Genomic DNA, 21,609 nt, shown 5'->3' with positions numbered 1-21,609 from the left:
TGATTTATCATTGTCTCATGGGGAATGGAGTTGGGAAAAATGTATGTTACATCTCGTAAATATTGTATGGCGAAATTTGATTTCATGTCTAGGTGTGGGGCTCTATTTTGGTGGCAACGCCCCCGAAAAGATCTGCCCTGTCATTTTCAGATTATATACACTATGCTTACTGATCAAAATAAACAAAAACAAACCCCATTGCATACCAACCCCTATTTATTTATTACATTTTTGTTGTTGTTGAATAAACTCTTTATTATTGTCAAACTATTCGTAGGCTTCCGTAGAAATGCGTTTGGTGTCACATGACGGGATAGAGAGGCAAAACGGAAGATAACGGTTTCGCTAGTATCGGGTACTTGTTGTGCTAGTCAAAGACATCATTTTGCCAGTTGTATGACTGGCAACTAATTATGGTATTGATTACTAAATTATCATGACTAAAGGAAGGATGGACACGCTTGGTGAGTTTTGCAGTATGGCCGTTACGTCACCCCCTGACAATCCTGCTTGGGGAATGAACATTGGATCTAACGTTAATGTATGTAGCTACCAAATTTAGCCGATTAAACTCAACGATTTATGTTGGAGTTGAGCGGTACCTAGCGTGGGCGGACTGAAGTGCAGACGTCACATAAAATGCATTTTTTTATTATTATTTTTTTAATGCTTTCAGCACCCAAAAAAATAGCCCGAAATTACACATGACATTGTTCTGGGTGCTGAAAGTAGTTTCAGATAGAAACGGACTTGTATGACGTCAGAGCCCCGCCCACACCAGTCGCCGCTCAACTCCTACATAAATCGTTGAGCTGAGTCGGCTAGTAACTAGCAAACTCTTGAATTTCTGGCTCCAGCAAATATCTTCTCATACAGACTCAATGAGACAGGATGTGGACTGGTGCCAGATAGGATGGTGCGTTACTTTCACCAACAGAAGTGGTGGTGAAATCACATTTAGAATTAGAAGCTAGGTACTAACGTTAACTAGAATGCTTAATACTGTATGCTAGCTAGCTAAAGTAGTGACGTGTACTAGCTAGCCTAGTTCGTGTGTACTAGCTAGCTGCAATAGCAACCGTGGTTAATATAACGCCCTGGACCAGATCTAGTGCCTAGCACACTGACACCACAGAGTTTCTAAACCCTGAGCGCATCTGTTTTGAGGTTCGCAGACCACACGGAGTTGGCACCCATAATCTGCAGCTGAATGCTTCTCTGCAGTATTTGTATTGGAAAACACTGGTGTTGAACTACAAACTAATCCAACATTTTGCTTTTGGGAAATGTGCAAAGTCGGTGTTGACCAGCTGTAGCAACCGTAGCTGAACCATTTATTGTGAACACAGTTGTAGCTAACTGACACTGGAGCAGGTTTTGTTTACCTCTGTGTTGTCTAGCTATGGGAGTTGCCGGCTTAACTCTTTCTGACAACTCGCCTGTCAAGGCACAATCAGTTTTATAATAATTCATTAATTTGGAATTAATAGGATTTAGCTCAACAAAATTGAACTATGATTATTATTATTTTTAAAACTGCATGCACAACTAAATCTTTCTCTCATGATGAAATGATCATGGGACATGGTTACAACAGCACAAGCTGAATTTGCTAACATGTGACAACTCCAGCCATGCCTCTCCAGTAAGGGCTGAATCATGATCTAGTCCTGATTCCTTGAACCCTCTCAGTGTAGTGATTGTGGGAACAGCCTGTGCCAATTAGCTTAAGCTTGGGCCTCTTGGCAGAGGTAGTAGCACACATGCAGGGAAGTTACTGACCAACACTTTGCCAGGTCTCCGTGTGGCAATCAATATTTGTTTGCTTTTGACCTACTGTAAGGCACGTGCACAAGACAAAAGTACATTTTATGTATTTTATTTATTTACTTCACCTTTATTTAACCAGGTAGGCAAGTTGAGAACAAGTTCTCATTTACAATTGCGACCTGGCCAAGATAAAGCAAAGCAGTTCGACACATGCAACAACATAGAGTTACACATGGAGTAAAACAAACATACAGTCAATAATACAGTAGAAAATAAGTATATATACAATGTGAGCAAATGAGGTGAGATAATGGAGGTAAAGGCAAAAAAAAGGCTATGGTGGCGAAGTAAATACAATATAGCAAGTAAAACACTGGAATGGTAGATTTGCAGTGGAAGAACTTGCAAAGTAGAGAGAGAAATATTGGGGTGCAAAGAAGCAAAATAAATACAGTAGGGGGAGAGGTAGTTGTTTGGGCTAAATTATACATGGACTATGTACAGGTGCAGTAATATGTGAGCTGCTCTGACAGCTGGTGCTTAAAGCTAGTGAGGGAGATAAGTGTTTCCAGTTTCAGAGATTTTTGTAATTCGTTCCAGTCATTGGCAGCAGAGAACTGGAAGGAGAGGCGGCCAAAGGAAGAATTGGTTTTGGGGGTGACCAGAGAGATATACCTGCTGGAGCGAGTGCTACAGGTGCACATGGTGCATAATAAACATAGTCTTGCAGGTTGTTTACATGATTTTGTGCATGTGCCAGGTGATTGTACTGACCTGTTGCACCCTCTACAACCACTGATTATTATTTGACTCTGCTGGTCATCTATGAACATTTGAACATCTTGAAAAACAATCTGGCCTTAAATAGCCATGTACAGTGGCTTGCGAAAGTATTCATCCCCCTTGGCATTTTTCCTATTTTGTTGCCTTACAACCTGGAATTAAAATATATTTTTTTTGGGGGGGGTTAGTATCATTTGATTTACACAACATGCCTACCACTGAAGATGCAAAATATTTTTTATTGTGAAACAAACAAGAAATAAGACAACAAAACAGAAAACTTGAGTGAGCATAACTATTCACGCCCCCAAAGTCAATACTTTGTAGAGCCACCTTTTGCAGCAATCACAGCTGCAAGTCTCTTGGAGTATGTCTCTACAAGCTTGGCACATCTAGCCACTGGGATTTTTGCCCATTCTTCACGGCAAAACTGCTCCAACTCCTTCAAATTGGATGGGTTCCGCTGGTGTATAACAATCTTTAAATTACACCACAGATTCTCAATTGGATTAAGGTCTGGGCTTTGACTAGGCCATTGCAAGACATTTAAATGTTTCCCCTTAAACCACTCAAGTGTTGCTTTAGCAGTATGCTTTGTCCTGCTGGAAGGTGAACTGCCGTTCCAGTCTCAAATCTCTTTAATACTGAAACAGGTTTCCCCACAAGGATTTCCCTGTATTTAGCACCATCCATCATTCTGTCAATTCTGACCAGTTTCCCAGTCCCTGCCAATGAAAAACATCCCCACAGCATGATGCTGCCACCAACATGCTTCACCGTGGGGATGGTATTCTCGGGGTGATGCGGTGTTGGGTTTGCACCAGACATAGCATTTTCCTTGATGGCTTAAAAGCTAATTTTTTGTCTCATCTGACCAGAGTACCTTTTTCCATATGTTTAGGTTCTTATATAACTCACGGACACTGGAGAAGCTTAACCAAGTTGAATTCTTCTCAAAAGGTCGACACAGCTGTATTCAGACAAAAATCAAGTATATATACCCCACTTTAGACACTCCTTCTCTCCAATCCTTACATCATATGGTTCCACAGGAAAAGGGTAACAGGATAATAAACCCTTATTACTCCCTTCAAGGGATCTGGCCTGACCTCTTGACATCAACCCCTCCTTTGCTCTAATCCACAGATGTCCATCCGCTCCCCTATAGCAATCCTGTGATCTCCTCCCGTCCACCCAACACATTCCAAAGCCATCTGTCTTTCTACAGTAAACCATTATCTTCTGACATAAAACCCAGTCTCTTCCACTCCTTATATTCTATGCTTCTGATCTATCGCTTATTTAATATCTCAATGTTCAAAGTTTATCCCGAATCCAACAATATGTTTGGGGAGTCTTCCAAATGCCTTTTGGTGAACACCAAATGTGTTTTCTTATTTTTTTCTCTAAGCAATGGCTTTTTTTCTGGCCACTCTTCCATAAAGCCCAGCTCTGTGGAGTGTACGGCTTAAATTGGTCCTATGGACAGATACTCCAATCTCCGCTGTAGAGCTTTGCAGCTCCTTCAGGGTTATCTTTGGTCTCTTTGTTGCCTCTCTGATTAATGCCCTCCTTGCCTGGTCCATGAGTTTCGGTGGGTGGCCCTCTCTTGGCAGGTTTGTTGTGGTGCCATATTATTTCCATTTTTTAATAATGGATTTAATGGTGCTCCGTGGGATGTTCAAAGTTTTGGATATTTTTTTATAACCCAACCCTGATCTGTTTGGAGAGCTCCTTGGTCTTCATGTGCCGCTCGCTTGGTGGTGCCCCTTGCTTGGTGATGTTGCAGACTCTGGGGCCTTTCAGAACAGGCGTACATGTAGTGAGATCATGTGACACTTAGATTGCACACAGGTGGACTTTATTTAACTAATTATGTGACTTCTGAATTGGTTGCACCAGATCTTATTTAGGGGCTTCATAGCAAAGGGGGTGAATACATATGCACGCACCATGTTTTCTGTGTTTTTTTTTGTAACAAGTTGTTTTTTTCATTTCACTTCACCAATTTGGACTATTACATGTCCATTACATGAAATCCAAATAAAAATTGATTTAAATTACAGGTTGTAGCACAACCAAATATGAAAAACGCCAAGGGGGATGAATACTTTTGCAAGGCACTGTACTCTTATATTCTCCATTCGTCAAAGCCAGAAGAGGACTGGCCACCCCTCAGAGCCTGGTTCCTCTCTAGATTTCTTTGCTGGGTTCCTGCCTTTCTAGGGAGTTTTTCCTAGCCACCGTGCTTCTACATCTGCATTGCTTGCTGCTTTGGGGTTTTAGACTGGGTTTCTGTAAAAAGGGCTTTATAAATACATTTGATTGATTGAAATTTCAACGGCAGTACCGGTGCTCTAAAAAGTTGGGCAAATAATACTTAATAATACCTGTGGATATTCTATCTAAAATTTCGACCAGCTGAAGGACTTTTATTCAATATTCTGTCTTGTAAGGAAATAGGAATTGGTATCACAGTCTGATTTATTTGGCAACTGATCTGCATGCTTTGCCTAAAGGAAAAGTTGGCTGGACTGCCTTTTCATTATCTTCAACTAGAGAATAGGCTTTGGGTCAACTTCTAAAGGCAAGGAGTTGCACAGATGTGCATATCATTAGGCTAATGAGTACGCTAGGATATTTGTTTGGAATGCAAGGTGATAGATCAGTGAGTCTGCAGTACTTTGCTCAGGCTGATCGAATGTACAGATGAGGCATAAATGAGACAAAGATTACCCTCCCCAATCCTAGTTTTATAACCATTTTCTCCAGTGAATGAAAGTTCCAAATGTCCTGACTCTCAGCTGACACTACAAGACCACTAGTCAGCAGGTCCAACAATGTCACAGATGTCTCAAGTTTTTTTTGTTTTTTTGAATTTGACCCCTTTTTCTCCCCAATTTTGTGGTATCCAATTGTTTAGTAGCTACTATCTTGTCTCATCGCTACAACTCCCGTACGGGCTCGGGAGAGACGTAGGTTGAAAGTCTTGCGTCCTCCGATACACAACCCAACCAAGCCGCACTGCTTCTTCACACAGTGCGCATCCAACCCAGAAGCCAGCCGCACCAATGTGTCGGTGGAAACACCGTGCACCTGGCAACCTTGGTTAGCGCGCACTGCACTCGGCCCGCCACAGGAGTCGCTGGTGCGCGATGAGACAAGGATATCCCTACCTGCCAAACCCTCCCTAACCTGGACGACGCTAGGCCAATTGTGCGTCGCCCCACGGACCTCCCGGTCGCGGCCGGTTACGACAGAGCCTGGGCACGAACCCAGAGTCTTTGATGGCACAACTGGCGCTGCAGTACAGCGCCCTTAACCACTGCGCCACCCGGGAGGCCCTAGATGTCTCAAGTTTTGAGGGAGTGTGCAATTGGCATGCTCACCGCAGGAATGTCCACCAGAGCTGTTGCCAGAGAATTGTATGTTTATTTCTCTAACATAAGCCGCTTCCAACGTAGTTTTAGAGAATTTGATAGTATGTCCAACCGGCCTCACAACCGCAGACCACGTGTAACCATGCCAGCCCAGGACCTCCACATCCGGGTTCTTCACCTGCGGGATCGTCGTGAGACCAGCCACTCGGACAGCTGTGGGTTTGCACAACTAAAGAATTTCTGCACAAACTGTCCGAAACCGTCTCAGGGAAGCTAATCTGCGAGCTCATCGTCCTCACTAGGGTCTTGAACTGACTTTAGTTCGGTGTTGAAAACAATTTCAGTGGGCAAATTCTCACCTACGATGGCCACTGGCAGGCTGCAGAAGTGTGTTCTTCACGGATGAATCCTGGTTTGAACTGTACCAGGCAGATGGCAGACAACGTGTATGGCGTCGTGTGGGTGAGTGGTTTGCTGATGTCAACATTGTGAACATGGTGGGTTTATGGTATGAGCAGGCATAAGCTACAGACAACGAACACAATTGCATTTTATTTTTGGCAATTTGAATGCACAGAGATACCGTGCCCATTGTCTTCTGCCCATTGTCTTGCCATTCATCCGCCGCCATCACCTCATGTTTTGCAAGGATCTGTACACAATTCCTGGAAGCTGAAAATGTCCCAGTTCTTCCATGGCCTTACCAGACATGTCACCCATTGAGCACGTTTGGGATGCGCTGGATTGAGTGTTCCAGATCCAGTTCCAGCCAATATCCAGCAACTTTGCACAACTGTTGAAGAGTGGGACATTTCATTTGTAGACTGCAAATTAACTGCAAGAAACCCAATCCGATATATTTGACTAAAACATAATCATTTCAAACCTTGCTTACATTCGTATAAAATCACTTCTCTCTATTATGCATGGAAATACTTGAACAGATTACGAAATTAAAATCACTTGGAACTGATTTCCTGGTGTTTTTAAAAGTATTTTATGTCCAACAATGAAAATTCAACAACAAAACAACTTGAGGGGCCAAATAAAACCACCCTCAGCAGTTGGGCCTAGTCTTATGCAAGGAGCATTTTTTTCTCTTACCCTGGATTTACGAGTTCCTGGGTGTGGGAGATAGAGATGGTATCCGATTTAACATTTGCTGAGGGCTTTGGAGGAACGACTGGTTTTACCTCTCAGTATTCGTAGGTCTCGTGAGCTCAGATTTCTGCCCAGTGCTGTCACTTTTAGCACTATAATTTCCTGTGTCTTCAACTGGAAATGAACATATTAGGTTTTACTGAAGAAGTGGAACTTAGGGGCATTCATTATGAGCTACTTATGAGCTACTTAGTGTGAACATTATATTGAAGAAAATATGAGCAATGGTAAGATAAAATATAACGAAATATCAAACTTTTAATTGGTTCAGTCAATGGTGTGGAGGAACAGGATTATGTTAACATTGACCTAGATGACACACACTATAATAAACTTAACAGAATAGCCTAGTTCCTCTTTGCGTTAGCCCTGAAACTACTGTAGGCAGCATGATCCAGATGTTTAGGATTCTTGTGCAATGTCAATTGAATAGTTACTTGAAGCCAGGAGAACTCTAGTTTATAGGGACTGGTTTGGGCTTCATATGTTTTGAATGAAACTAATATTACTACATTAGCCTACGCTGGCACCAAGAGGTCAATGTAGCTCCATGTATGAACTAATAATGCACAGACTGTTCTGTCTGCTGAGATTGAGAAGTTAGTCATGGTGTATCTGATTAACTTTCTAAAATTTATGTCAGTCAGCCCGTTGAGTTGCAGTTTCCGCTCTGTAAAATCCTTAAAGGAATGTGGTTTTATAAGAAAATACTACTACGCTGTGGTTTCTGTACCAACAAAAACATCAGCTCTTAGAGCACCACCACAGGCCTTTTTATTTTAGATGACTGAGAACACATTCCAGCAACAACCCGGGGAATAGTTACAGGGGATGAATGTGCCAATTGTAAACTGGGGATGATTAGGTGACCTTATAAGGGCCAGACTTGGAATTTTGCCAGGACACTGGGGTTAACACCACTACTCTTACAATAAGTGCCATGGGATCTTTTAGTGACCGCAAAGAGTCAGGACACCTGTTAACATCCCATCCGAAAGACAGCACCCTACACAGGGCAATGTCCTCAATCACTGCCCTGGGATATTTTTTAAGAACAGAGGAAAGAGTGCCTACTACTGGCCCTCCAACACCACTTCCAGCAGCATCTGGTCTCCCATCCAGGGACTAACCAGGACCAACCCTGCTTAGCTTCCAAAGCAAGCCAGCTGTGGGATGCAGGGTGGTATGTTCCTTATGAACAAGTTTGGGAGCTAGCCAAAAGTGGTGTGTATGGAAACAAAGTGGTCATTGTGAAGGCGATTCCAGATATTGGCAGTATTAAATTGATGACAAATGTATATTAGCCCACACATAGTGACTTTGTTTCTGTAGAAAAGCAATGTAGCCTAATAATGCAATATCATTCCATAAATCTTTCTCAAAGGAATCAATCAGATGACAATTGATTCAATACTTTCCCGGACAGGCTAATACCCATGTGTGTGGCACCTGATAGGACCTCAGAAGTTGAAGCCACTACTGTGTGCCAGTATTACAAATCAAAACATTTTAAATGAACGAGGGAAATACAGTATGCGTAGGCCTACATGTTATTATTAGTGTGTAGGCCATAATGAATGGTAGCGGAACTCGACAGTGAAACTGGACAGACATGCGTATCGGAGCATTGCTACGTAGACAGGTAAACACAGGTGCGCTTTTGACACGCGACGCAAAAATAGCATTGCCAACTACTCTAATCACAGTTTCGGATATAATTATGAGCAGATAAATAAGGTAAGTACTACTTTCGTTGATATTTCAAATAAATAGAAAGCCAACATATGTGATGATATTTACATTGTCACTAAAACAGGTTACTGATACGTGTATACCCGGAAGCCAAAACAGCTTCAACATTTCTGTTAATATATTATTTATTTCGATAGGATATTCGAGTCGATGAAATTAGTTTTACCCTCACCTCGACCGCACTTATGGTGATCTATTCAGACGGGTCTCTTTTTCATCGTTTACCGGTCGTAGCTGCTGAAGTGAGAGAGAGGGGAGAGGGGTCTTGTCTTTCCAAGGGAATAATATATCTGTTGTCAGATTACTTTTTCTGGTATAAACTGGTAATGATAATATCTAGGCTAGTGTTGGCTTATCAAATATCCTATTTTCGCTGTGTATAGACCTTAACATTGTGCAGGCAAGCACGAGTTGGATAGATTTAACTAATTTTAGGCTATCCACTGTAACTGTATAGTTTATTAACTGAATATTTGCCCCCTAAAAATGTCTGTTCTATAACCTGAATAAGTATTGTAACCCCATGGTCTTCCTTGTTTTATTACAAAAGCTTTATTTTGAAAAATTGAGTTTGTTAACTTGTAGAACCAAATAGATAAACCCTACTGTATTTGAAACTAGGCATGGAACAACACCCTCTTATTTGTTTGAGTATCTAGGCCACATCAATCATATGCCCACCCGTGTCAATTAATGTGTAAATGAAGGATTACACCAATATATAAGAATTTTTCTATTAATTAATTTAGTTTACATTCACCTACTTGAGCTGATTGAATGAAAAGTGGAATGGACCCCCTACACTGATTCCCAATTGGTTCATTCATTCATACTGCTAGTGTAATACATTTGCCTTTCTTTCATGTGAGCTGTGTGTGACATTGGTGACTTTTACAGCTTATGTGTGCCTTGTTAATGTTAACATAATGGGTGTGTGCATGCAGTGCAGTGTTATGTTGTGTTTGCAGTGGCGTCATTTTGTTGACTGTGTCTGTTGACTAACCTCAAGCCTGTTCCACAGGTTGTCCGGAGGAGGAGCCACCGGGAGGGTTCTGCTCCCCTAGTCCAAGGGGAGAACCCCACTGCAAACCCGAAACACACATGGTAGGAGCCTTTAATTTTGTGCTGCAAGCTAATCAATGGGTCCCATATCAACTTGTCTGCAATGCAAAATGACAGCTGGAAATCAATGTGCTGCTTTTGAATGAATGACATCTAATCTGATTGCTCTCTCTGTCTGTGTGTCAGGATGTCCAGGGGTTCAGATGGGTGCGCTGGCGTGTCTGGCTGTGTCACATTGGGTCCGTGTTGTCCCTGGGTCTGTTGCTGGTGCTGTTTCGCTGGCGCCCTCGTCTAGGGGTCCTTGCTCGCTGCAACTCCTGTCCCCTGGCCTTCGCCAATATTCTGCTTCTGAGGGTAATGTCAATGTCATGATTCAGTGTTTTTTGGTAGTTTGGGAAGCAGCACTTGAGTTAATGGTTTTATTCTTGATCTTCTCTCAGGACAGTTTCGGACAGCAGTACGTCGTGGAGGTCCTCACAGAAGAGCTGGAGGAGGGCAGGTTAGATATACGTCTTTATCATCAGACCATCTGTTGTATGTTGACATGAAAGATTTTCCATATTATTAGCCATAATAGAATTGCTCTGTCAGTGCTACCATAAAAAAACACTGTAATTTTCAAATGTTCAGTGTTTGGATGTTGGTCAGCTGGAATACACTGACTCCTGTACAATGACTCCTGTATGTAGTTGAATCTGTTGCTCTGTAACAACTCATGTTGGTCGTCCTGACTTCTGATGTAGTGTTTCTCCTTGTGCTCTCGGTAGTTTGGAGTCGGCAGGGAGTGAGGCGGAGGACAGTTCAGACTGGAGAGATACTGTCCAGCTACACAAAGAGGAGGTAAGGAAGGGGTAGTAAAGTTGTATGAACAAAGTTGAATTGAATTAAATTATATTGAAGGTGCAGCTAGAGAGCCAATGGCTAGAGAAGTCTGCAGCTTTTATGCATCCTGAATGGCTTTCAGGTACCGCTGCTGCATTACTACCTGTTTGAGGGGCTGCGCTACGTATGGATGGCCAGGAAGGGAGCCTTCTGTCGTGTTAGGTACTGTATGGGGGTGTAAACAGGTGTGGGCTAGAGTCAGTGGCAATTATTTATATATATACAGTGCCTTGCGAAAGTATTCGGCCCCCTTGAACTTTGCGACCTTTTGCCACATTTCAGGCTTCAAACATAAAGATATAAAACTGTATTTTTTTGTGAAGAATCAACAACAAGTGGGACACAATCATGAAGTGGAACGACATTTATTGGATATTTCAAACTTTTTTAACAAATCAAAAACTGAAAAATTGGGAGTGCAAAATTATTCAGCCCCCTTAAGTTAATACTTTGTAGCGCCACCTTTTGCTGCGATTACAGCTGTAAGTCGCTTGGGGTATGTCTCTATCAGTTTTGCACATCGAGAGACTGACATTTTTTCCCATTCCTCCTTGCAAAACAGCTCGAGCTCAGTGAGGTTGGATGGAGAGCATTTGTGAACAGCAGTTTTCAGTTCTTTCCACAGATTCTCGATTGGATTCAGGTCTGGACTTTGACTTGGCCATTCTAACACCTGGATATGTTTATTTTTGAACCATTCCATTGTAGATTTTGCTTTATGTTTTGGATGACAAATCTCCGTCCCAGTCTAAGGTCTTTTGCAGACTCCATCAGGTTTTCTTCCAGAATGGTCCTGTATTTGGCTCCATCCATCTTCCCATCAATTTTAACCATCTTCCCTGTCCCTGCTGAAGAAAAGCAGGCCCAAACCATGATGCTGCCACCACCATGTTTGACAGTGGGGATGTTGTGTTCAGGGTGATGAGCTGTGTTGCTTTTACGCCAAACATAACGTTTTGCATTGTTGCCAAAAAGTTCAATTTTGGTTTCATCTGACCAGAGCACCTTCTTCCACATGTTTGGTGTGTCTCCCAGGTGGCTTGTGGCAAACTTTAAACGACACTTTTTATGGATATCTTTAAGAAATGTCTTTCTTCTTGCCACTCTTCCATAAAGGCCAGATTTGTGCAATATACGACTGATTGTTGTCCTATGGACAGAGTCTCCCACCTCAGCTGTAGATCTCTGCAGTTCATCCAGAGTGATCATGGGCCTCTTGGCTGCATCTCTGATCAGTCTTCTCCTTGTATGAGCTGAAAGTTTAGAGGGACGGCCAGGTCTTGGTAGATTTGCAGTGGTCTGATACTCCTTCCATTTCAATATTATCGCTTGCACAGTGCTCCTTAGGATGTTTAAAGCTTGGGAAATCTTTTTGTATCCAAATCCGGCTTTAAACTTCTTCACAACAGTATCTCGGACCTGTCTGGTGTGTTCCTTGTTCTTCATGATGCTCTCTGCGCTTTTAACGGACCTCTGAGACTATCACAGTTCAGGTGCATTTATACGGAGACTTGATTACACACAGGTGGATTGTATTTATCATCATTAGTCATTTAGGTCAACATTGGATCATTCAGAGATCCTCACTGAACTTCTGGAGAGAGTTTGCTCCACTGAAAGTAAAGGGGCTGAATAATTTTGCACGCCCAATTTTTCCATTTTTGATTTGTTAAAAAAGTTTGAAATATCCAATAAATGTCGTTCCACTTCATGATTGTGTCCCACTTGTTGTTGATTCTTCACAAAAAAATACAGTTTTATATCTTTATGTTTGAAGCCTGAAATGTGGCAAAATGTCACAAAGTTCAAGGGGGCCGAATACTTTCGCAAGGCACTGTATATATATATATACATTTTATGTTTATGTATGTATGTATATATATATATATATTTCTATACATACATAAACATAAAATGTTGATGTAAAGACAGTTGCCTCTTCCTCCACAGTGTCCTCAATGAGGACTGGACATGTGCCGACATTTATCGTTTCCGGGAGGGCCTGAGTCGCCTAGAGCAGAACACCAGGTACACTGCTCCACATTATGGTATCACACCCTTTCCTCAAGGGTCCTCTCTTGGACCTAGCTCTTTTTGAAGGCTTACCTCAAATGCTTACGTCAAACATACTTTAATTTCCACACACTTCACCCCCCCCTTGCTGCCTCATCCAGTGTCTGACTCCAGTTCTCTCCATCTTCCAGGAGGAAGGTCTATGGGACCAATCTCATCGATGTGCCTGTGAAGTCCTTCATGCGACTACTGATTGAGGAGGTGATTGGCTTGAACAACAATTGACGTTTTCTCATTGATTTACATGTGCAGGACTAGATTTACTGACCATTTGCAGTGGTGCACTTGTTTATATTCATAAAGGAAATATACATTCACAAAAGCCGAATCATGAAACTTAGGCTTAAGGTCTCATTGCTCCACGTAAACGTTCATCTACCAACAGTTACATACAATAATACAGGTTTAAGGCCTGCTCACTCTGTACCCCTCTCTCTTTCTCCATCCATCCCTCTATTTTCCCTCCCTCAATCTCTGTAGGTGCTCAACCCATTCTACGTGTTCCAGGTGTTCAGCATTGCTTTGTGGCTGACAGATAGTTACTACTACTATGCTGCTTGCATCGTCATCATCTCCCTTATCTCCATATGTGTGTCTCTCTACGAGATCCGCAAGGTGAGAACACCAGGAGGCTCCTCCCATGTCTTCTGTGCTCCCATGAAAGCTTTCAGATAAATTTACAAATAGGTATTTTTGAGATTGTTATGGTTCTGTTATCGTGGGTGATACATTATGCAACACTCCTTTTTATATTCATATTTTCCTATTACCTGTTATAGGGCAGACTATCATCTAGCTGTCTACATGTTCACCACTGAATTGTCAATTCTGTGGTTCCACAGCAAAGCAACACGATCCGTAGCATGGCTCAGCAGATAACCAATGTTACCGTGCGCAGAAGCTCCGGGGGTGAGCTTTCCCTCCATTTTTGACTTCCACAGCCAGCGTACACATTTTAAGCAGATGTTATCGTGGGTTTAGCGAAATGTTTATGTTCCTATCTCCAACAGTGCAGTAATACCAAACAATGCACGCAAATCCCCAAAACAAAAGTCTGCATCCTCTGCTGTAGTAGGAGCCAATTGATGTCCTGGCCCTGTCTTTCAGAGGAGGACAGTTTGAGCTCTGTGGAGCTGGTCCCGGGGGACTGTGTGCTGATCCCTCAGGAGGGGCTGCTGCTGCCCTGCGATGCTGCTCTGCTGGCCGGGGAGTGCATGGTCAACGAGAGTATGCTAACCGGTGAGGCCAAACAGAACTCGATCACAAAATGACTTCAGTCATGAACTACACTGAGGTCTGGCTGAAATGTGCATTAAGTTGAAACTTTCTCAACTCTCGTCACAAAATATCTAGTTGAACTTGCCAATGATCAACTCGTTAAATGTCTCCTCCGTTGATTGTTGAACCTTTTGAAGCTCTTAGTAGTGAGCAATGTGAATCCATTGTAATAGCCACCTGCCTTACCTCTAGGTGAGAGTGTCCCTGTGATGAAGACCCCTCTGCCGGCTGCTGGGGGGCGTTACAACCCTGAGACCCAGCGCAGACACACCCTCTTCTGCGGCACGCAGTGCATCCAGGCCAAAGGGGGCCGGCCAGGAAGGGGCGGGGCCATTGCCGTGGTCACAAGCACAGGTGAGACAGATACTTTTACACTACCAATATGAAAGGTCAAACAACAGACAATTAAATCGTGCATATGTGCAGTGTATGTATGTATGTATGTACAGTACCAGTCAAAAGTTTGGACACAACTACTCATTCAAGGGTTTTCCTTTATTTGTACTATTTTCTATATTGTAAAATAATAGTGAAGACATCAAAACTATGAAATAACACATATGGCATTATGAAGTAACCAAAAAAGTGTTTAACAAATGTAAATATATTTGGGATTCTTCGAAGTAGCCACCCTTTGCCTTGATGACTGAGTGGCGATCCTGAGTGGAGCAACTGTCTAAGGCACTGCATCACAGTGCTAGATGTGTCACTACAGACCCGGGTTCGATCCCGGGCTGCATCACAACCGATCTGGAGTCCCATAGGGCGGCGCAGAATTGGCACAATGTCGTATGGGATGGGTTTGGCCGGGGTAGGCCGTCATTGTAAATAAGAATTTGTTCTTAACTGACTCGCCTAGTTAAATTAAGGTTTTAAAAAAATCCTGGAATGCATGTTCCTACATGTGCTGAGCACTTGATGGCTGCTTTTCCTTCACTCTGCACTCCAACTCATCCCAACCATCTCAATTGGGTTGAGGTTGGGTGATTGTGGAGGCCAGGTCATCTGATGCAGCACTCCATCACTCTCCTTCTTCGTCAAATAGCCCTTACACAGCCTGTGAGGAGGTGAGTTGGGTCATTGTCTTGTTGAAAAACAAATGATAGTCCCACTAAGTGCAAACCAGATGGGAAGGCGTATCACTGCAGAATGCTGTGGTCGCCATAGTGGTTAAGTGTGCCTTAAATCCCTGACAGTGTCACCAGCAAAGCACCATCACACCTCCTCCATGCTTCATGGTGGGAACATCACATGCAGACTAGCCACCCTTTGCCTTGATGACTGGGTGGCGATCAGTTAACACTTTTTTGGTTACTACATGATTCCATATGTGTCATTTCATAGTTTTGATGTCTTCACTATTATTCTACAATGTAGAAAATAGTACAAATGAAGAAAAATCCTTGAATGAGTAGGTGTGTCTGAACTTTTGACTGGCACTGTATGTACAGTGGGGCAAAAAAGTATTTAGTCAGCCACCAATTGTGCAAGATATTTAAGTGTTTTGTTTGTACATAATTAGACCTCACCATATTACATTATAAAAGGACTGTATTTGTCCTCCACTCAATGTTGTTGGTTTTTGTCCCTCAGGGTTCTTCACAGCCAAGGGAGACCTGGTCAGCTCCATCCTCTACCCCCAACCTATCAACTTCCGCTTCTACCAAGACGCTATTAAGTTCTTGCTTTTCCTGGGGGGTGTAGGTAAGCCCCGACACACAGTAGAGTTGCACGTCGTAAAATAACTCACTTTTGAATTATTTTAAATGGGTGCTAGACAAGTTTTGAGAAGTATAAAAGTATTACCAATTAGCCCCTTGTATTGTGTAAACATATAATTTCAGCATGAACCAATATTTAATTGTGTTTCAGCATTGTGTGGCACAGTATACAGCATCGTGATCCTAAGCAGAACCAACGTAAGTATTTGCCATACCAACCTTATTAATACAATGAGTTCATTTCCACCCTAATTGATTAGATAAACAAACAACAATGTGGTGATCTTGGACCTGGGCAAAAATATTTGACCCTCTGAGGTTTATTTCTTAATAAAATGTAATTGTGTCTCTAGACCACGTGGTGGGAGCTGGTGATTCGGGCTCTGGATATTGTGACCATTGTGGTGCCCCCTGCCCTCCCCGCTGCTATCACCACCGGTACCATTTACGCCCAGAGTCGTCTGAAGAGAGAAGGGGTCTTCTGCATAAGCCCCCCGCGCATCAACATCTCTGGGAAGGTCTCGCTCTTTTGCTTTGACAAGGTGAGGCCCCAAACCAGTATGCCCTAGTGTTTGTGTGTGTGTTTTGGGGCGGACGCAGCTAGGAGGACTGACAGCAGTTGAAATCATATCTTAGTTGTGTTCTGTAAGCACACAACAGGAGAAAACATTTTGAAACGGAGCTACTACCCGAGTTTTTGTTTTTCTTTGCAAAACGCTCTGCTACGTTACGCTCTACTGAACATTTTTATTTTATTTTATTTATTTCACCTTTATTTAACCAGGTAGGCTAGTTGAGAACAAGTTCTCATTTGCAACTGCGACCTGGCCAAGATAAAGCATAGCAGTGTGAGCAGACAACAGAGAGTTACACATGGAATAGACAATTAACAAGTCAATAACACAGTAGAAAACAAAGGGGGGAGTCTATATACAATGTGTGCAAAAGGCATGAGGAGGTAGGCGAATAATTACAATTTTGCAGATTAACACTGGAGTGATAAATGATCAGATGGTCATGTACAGGTAGAGATATTGGTGTGCAAAAGAGCAGAAAAGTAAATAAATAAAAACAGTATGGGGATGAGGTAGGTGAAAATGGGTGGGCTATTTACCAATAGACTATGTACAGCTGCAGCGATCGGTTAGCTGCTCAGATAGCTGATGTTTGAAGTTGGTGAGGGAGATAAAAGTCTCCAACTTCAGCGATTTTTGCAATTCGTTCCAGTCACAGGCAGCAGAGTACTGGAACGAAAGGCGGCCAAATGAGGTGTTGGCTTTAGGGATGATCAGTGAGATACATGTAGTCAGTGAGAACATGACCCTGGTGAAGAACTATTTTGAAGAAGGAAGTGTGTCTCTACTCTCTATTCAGACTGGCACTCTGACTGAGGAGGGACTGGACGTGTGGGGGGTGATGGAGGGTAGTGGAGCTGGGTTCTCTGAGCTGGTCCCTGACCCACGCCTCCTGCCCCAGGGGCCCATGCTCTCTGCAATGGCCTGCTGCCACTCTGTGGCCTTGCTGGGGGGACAACCCCTGGGAGACCCTCTAGAGCTCAAGATGATCGAGTCCACTGGCTGGGTAAGAGAGAAACCAAGAACCATATTTATGGAGTGTTTGTACTAGGTGCAAAGTCAGTTCTTCAATAGCGGCTGAGTATTTCATCTATGTGACTTACTGACTTTTCCTGCCAGGAGCTGGAGGAGCCTGCAGGAGATGACAAAACGTTAGACTCAGAGTTCGGGGGTCACAGGGTTCTGGCAGTGATGCGACCCCCTGCCTGTCCGCTCCAATCTGAGAGTGTAGTGAGTATCCCACGTGGTCATGGCCCCTGAGGTGTTCACAGATCTGAAAGAATTGAATAAGTGAATTCAATCAATGTGGTGGAAGAAGCTCTTAGCTTTTATTGTCGGCCCAGATCTGTGGACACCAAAGGGGTTGGCACTATGAAAAAGTTAGCACTATCTAGGCCTAGGGCTATGTGGGCCTGTTTCCATAGTGACAGACTTCGAGTCTGGCTCACAAGGTTAATAGTGACCTACCTAGCCTTCCCCATCTACTGACAAGGTGTTCTTTGTTCTTGGGTTCTTCTCAGATTATTAATTAATTATTCATAGGAACTCTGCAATGTTTGTGTCAATGGGTACACTTGAATCCCTTTACCCAGATCAGCTTTTCCCAAACTCGGTCCTGGGGACTCCAAGGGGTGCACATTTTGGTTTTTGCCCTATCACTACACAGTTGATTAAAATAATCAAAGCTTGATGAGTTGATTATTTGAATCAGCTGTGTAGTGCTGGGGAAAAAACCCTAATGTACACCCCTTGGGGTAGCCTGGACTGTGTTTGGGAAACACTGACCTACAGTAGATAGTGGTTTGTGTTAGGGCCATTGTCATAAACTGACTTCCAGTTATCATGACATCTGTGAAATCGCTTTAACACTGTTATGAAAGCCTTATGATGAAGGATTCAAGCCAGGGAGTTTAACCATGCTTTTCTTCTCTCCTGTCCCATCAGTCCATCCATGAGGCGGTGGCCCTCGTGCAGCGTTTCCCTTTCTCCTCGTCCCTCCAGCGGATGAGTGTGGTGACGGTGAATCCTGAGGGACAGTCGTCCCTCGCCTTTATCAAAGGGGCCCCAGAGATGGTGGCCAGCCTCTGCCTGAGAGAAAGCGGTATGGAAGAAAGAGGGAGACAGAGTGAAGAGAGCTATGAATTGAAATAGATATTTCACAGAAAGAATAAGTTGCTGTAAGATTAGCATTGGCACTGGTTTGTGATGTAATTGTGTTTTAAGTCTGTCTTTTTTTGGTTATTGTTTACTTCTACTGTCTTTTAACCCGTGACTTGCAGTGCCTGCACAATTCTCAAACACCCTGCGTACTTTCGCAAGTGACGGCTTCAGGGTGCTAGCTCTCGGCTACAAAACACTGTATGGGCAGACTGACTTGAGCACCATTGAACGGTAGGATATTTTTATGAAGAAATCAAATGCGGTTATGTCCCTTCTAGCTACTACCCAAGTCCTCAATGAATTCTTCTAAACCTGTGCCTATAGCTCCGCGGGTGAACTATCACGTTAGTAGGTGTTGATGGAGCTGTGTTGGTGTCCACAGGGGAGAGGTAGAGAGAGACATGCAGTTCCTGGGTCTGCTGGTGATGAAGAATCTGGTCAAGCCGGAGAGTGCGGAGGTCATCACTACCCTCAGATTGGCACATCTTCGTACCGTCATGGTCACTGGTATGAAACATAATTTGACTATTATAAATATCAGTCATGGCCATAGAGGACTGCAGTGTACAGGATTTTTTCCCCCCCAGGAGGGTTAGTGCTGGTGTCGTGACGTTGTATTAGTTAATGTGACGACTGTTGTTGATCGAATGATTACAAGTTTCTAATTGTGTGATTATCTGAATCAAGCAATTATTAACTCATTAACCTGGGGCACCATGGGAAAACTAGTTTTTATTGAGTTTCTATTTCCCAGATTAAATCAAAGAATATCAGAATATCGATTTTACAACAGCCGCTAATTAACCAGTTACCTCTACCAATCTCGTTCTGAACGTCGTATAGCCCGTGAATCTGCACGGACCCAGGTCTCACCAATGAGTTCGTACCACACCAATCTTAGTGTAATATTTATTTACTAAAAAGCTAAAATGATGATAAAAGATACACATAGACAAAACACATTATAGGCTATTGGTTAGAACTTAGTATAACGGGCCAACACACTATGGCGCTTGTTACCCAAAATGGGGATTTCAAAGAGAGAGAGATTTTTTTTTGAATTTGTCAGCTATGCTTATTCTAACCCTAGCCTTGCCCCAAACTGTCGCTCTTATGGGTCAGAATATAATGATGTAATTACGTGCGGTAGACCTCCGAGGATGCTCTGCGTGGACCGTTAAGGGGACCGTTCAGCTGCTCGATGACGCACTTCTACTGTGCACCTCTCTGATCGTCCTCCCGATGTCAGTGTCCTTTTGGCTTAGGAGTCTGTTCCCTCACCCTTGCTATGGAAGGGGTCTTCTGAGGACAGACAGCTCTGTAGCTCAGAGCTCACAGCATAGGAATGAAACCTTTTAGATACCATGATTCGATGGGAGATGGAGTCTAGGTGGTTTGACTTGAATTCACCCGCTTAGACACAGCTACTCATCCGTAGCTTGGGTAGAAAAGGATATCTTTGTCTTCAAACTTGTGTTGCGTTCTGGGTTTGTTGACTTTTTAGACCTTGGCTGCAGCTTGGGTCACGTAGTCTTCTCTGTGAATTCTTTACTCACAGGTTTTTTACCCTTGGGTCAGAAGTGGGCGTAACCGCCTTTAGGGCAATTCTCTGGGCGTACCAAGTTAATGAGGGCAAGTTCTAGATTTCACTCAAATCCAATTTTAGACAACTAACTTAACATTTCATCTTTACCAAAACATTCCCTTTGATTTGGACATTTTCCACACAACGTACAATGTATAAACATCAAACATATACTAGGAAAACTCTTCACGTTTCAATGTTTTCGTAATAACGTCATCTATTAACCTTTAATAACAAAAATGACATACATTTTCATATTCCATCTATCGTCATGACCACCATTGTGGCTGACGGAAACCATTGTTCCAAAGTCCCTTTATTTCATGTTTAATGTTCTGAGGCTGGTTCTCCATAGTAACAGGACAAAGGAATTTGTCTGTGGCTTGAGATTTATCAGGGGTTTGAGGGGTCATAAAACCCCCCACATCTTCAGACCCCTAGATCTCTCCTCCTCTGCTGGGGTTGAGAGATAATCTGTAGGGTTGTGGTCTCCTGTAATCTGAGTTGATCAGGACAGTCATGACACTGGGCTAGAACAAAACATGCACATGCTATGGCCCTCCAGAGCAACCCACTCTAAGGCATACACTCTTAAGTCCAATCCTCTCACTCAAAAATATTACAGTATGTCCCACAGCAGGCCATCTAGTCTAAGTATTTCCTTTCCTACTTCACAGGTGACAACGTTCTGACTGCAGTCAATGTGGCTCGAACCTGTGGGATGTTGGGCTCAAACGAGAGGGTGATTTTTGTTCACGCCACCCCCCAGACGGCCCAGTCTCTGCCCTCACTGCGCTTCCACCTGGGGGAAGGAGGGACGGAGGACACAGCTACACCGAGCTCCATAGACATGTACACTCAGGTTTGTCTTTACCTCATGCTAGGGCGATTCGTAACTTCCACTTAAGTCAAAATTTCACTTGGTCATTCATAAGGCTGTTACGGTGACCGTATTACCGCCACACCAGCGGTCACGAGTCATGATGACATTCAAATTCCATGTGACCACTGAGTCACGATAATTAGGCCTCTGATAGTCATTAGTAGCCTACCAAACTTTCTAACTGCCTGGCACTCAGCACTCTATTGTCCCTTTAATCACTCTGACATCAATACAAATGTAATCAAAAACTTATTGAGAGCCCATGAGCTCTTGTTGTGCAACATTTCTATAGGCTATGCAATTGCATGAGAAAACAGAGTGATGGCCTCTATTAAAAATATGAGGATCCCATAAGCTTTCTATAAGTTAGGCCTACTATATTTATTTCTAAACTTTCCTAATATTAAGCACATTGCTTATCTTTACAACAGGAGTATAGCCTATCTGGCTGGCATAAAAATTAACCACGGGGAAAGCATCCTCCATTTGCTATTTAAGTGCAGAGATGACATGTATTTTTTGCCCCTGTTTTGAAACAGGTGCA

The 21,609-nt window shown here is 43.1% G+C and overlaps 1 protein-coding gene across 4 annotated transcripts in view; it reads left to right on the top strand.

The window, feature by feature from the left end:
- The first annotated feature begins 309 nt into the window (after positions 1 to 309).
- atp13a2 (ATPase cation transporting 13A2) overlaps positions 310 to 21,609 on the top strand; it is a 37,944-nt gene continuing 16,644 nt past the window's right edge. Inside the window, exons 1-21 of one of the 4 annotated variants that reach the window (XM_042303905.1) lie at positions 310 to 464; positions 9,868 to 9,950; positions 10,095 to 10,262; positions 10,349 to 10,407; positions 10,676 to 10,748; positions 10,873 to 10,952; positions 12,741 to 12,818; positions 12,995 to 13,064; positions 13,344 to 13,478; positions 13,706 to 13,772; positions 13,971 to 14,102; positions 14,334 to 14,495; positions 15,735 to 15,845; positions 16,014 to 16,060; positions 16,216 to 16,404; positions 17,237 to 17,443; positions 17,557 to 17,667; positions 18,382 to 18,538; positions 18,717 to 18,828; positions 18,980 to 19,104; positions 20,860 to 21,044. In XM_042303905.1, coding sequence (XP_042159839.1) covers positions 437 to 464; positions 9,868 to 9,950; positions 10,095 to 10,262; positions 10,349 to 10,407; positions 10,676 to 10,748; positions 10,873 to 10,952; positions 12,741 to 12,818; positions 12,995 to 13,064; positions 13,344 to 13,478; positions 13,706 to 13,772; positions 13,971 to 14,102; positions 14,334 to 14,495; positions 15,735 to 15,845; positions 16,014 to 16,060; positions 16,216 to 16,404; positions 17,237 to 17,443; positions 17,557 to 17,667; positions 18,382 to 18,538; positions 18,717 to 18,828; positions 18,980 to 19,104; positions 20,860 to 21,044 — 2,379 coding nt within the window. In that variant the 5' untranslated portion in view covers positions 310 to 436. Of the gene's footprint in view, positions 465 to 521; positions 542 to 8,691; positions 8,832 to 9,867; positions 9,951 to 10,094; positions 10,263 to 10,348; positions 10,408 to 10,675; positions 10,749 to 10,872; positions 10,953 to 12,740; positions 12,819 to 12,964; positions 13,065 to 13,343; positions 13,479 to 13,705; positions 13,773 to 13,970; positions 14,103 to 14,333; positions 14,496 to 15,734; positions 15,846 to 16,013; positions 16,061 to 16,215; positions 16,405 to 17,236; positions 17,444 to 17,556; positions 17,668 to 18,381; positions 18,539 to 18,716; positions 18,829 to 18,979; positions 19,105 to 20,859; positions 21,045 to 21,609 lie in introns of those variants that run through there. The other 3 variants (XM_042303907.1, XM_042303906.1, XM_042303908.1) reach the window with 3 other exon arrangements.

This window comes from Oncorhynchus tshawytscha, linkage group LG22, assembly GCF_018296145.1.
Source record: "Oncorhynchus tshawytscha isolate Ot180627B linkage group LG22, Otsh_v2.0, whole genome shotgun sequence".
NCBI lineage: Eukaryota > Metazoa > Chordata > Actinopteri > Salmoniformes > Salmonidae > Oncorhynchus > Oncorhynchus tshawytscha.
Note: the sequence above shows the minus strand (reverse complement) of the source record. Positions and strands in the feature narration are given on the sequence as shown.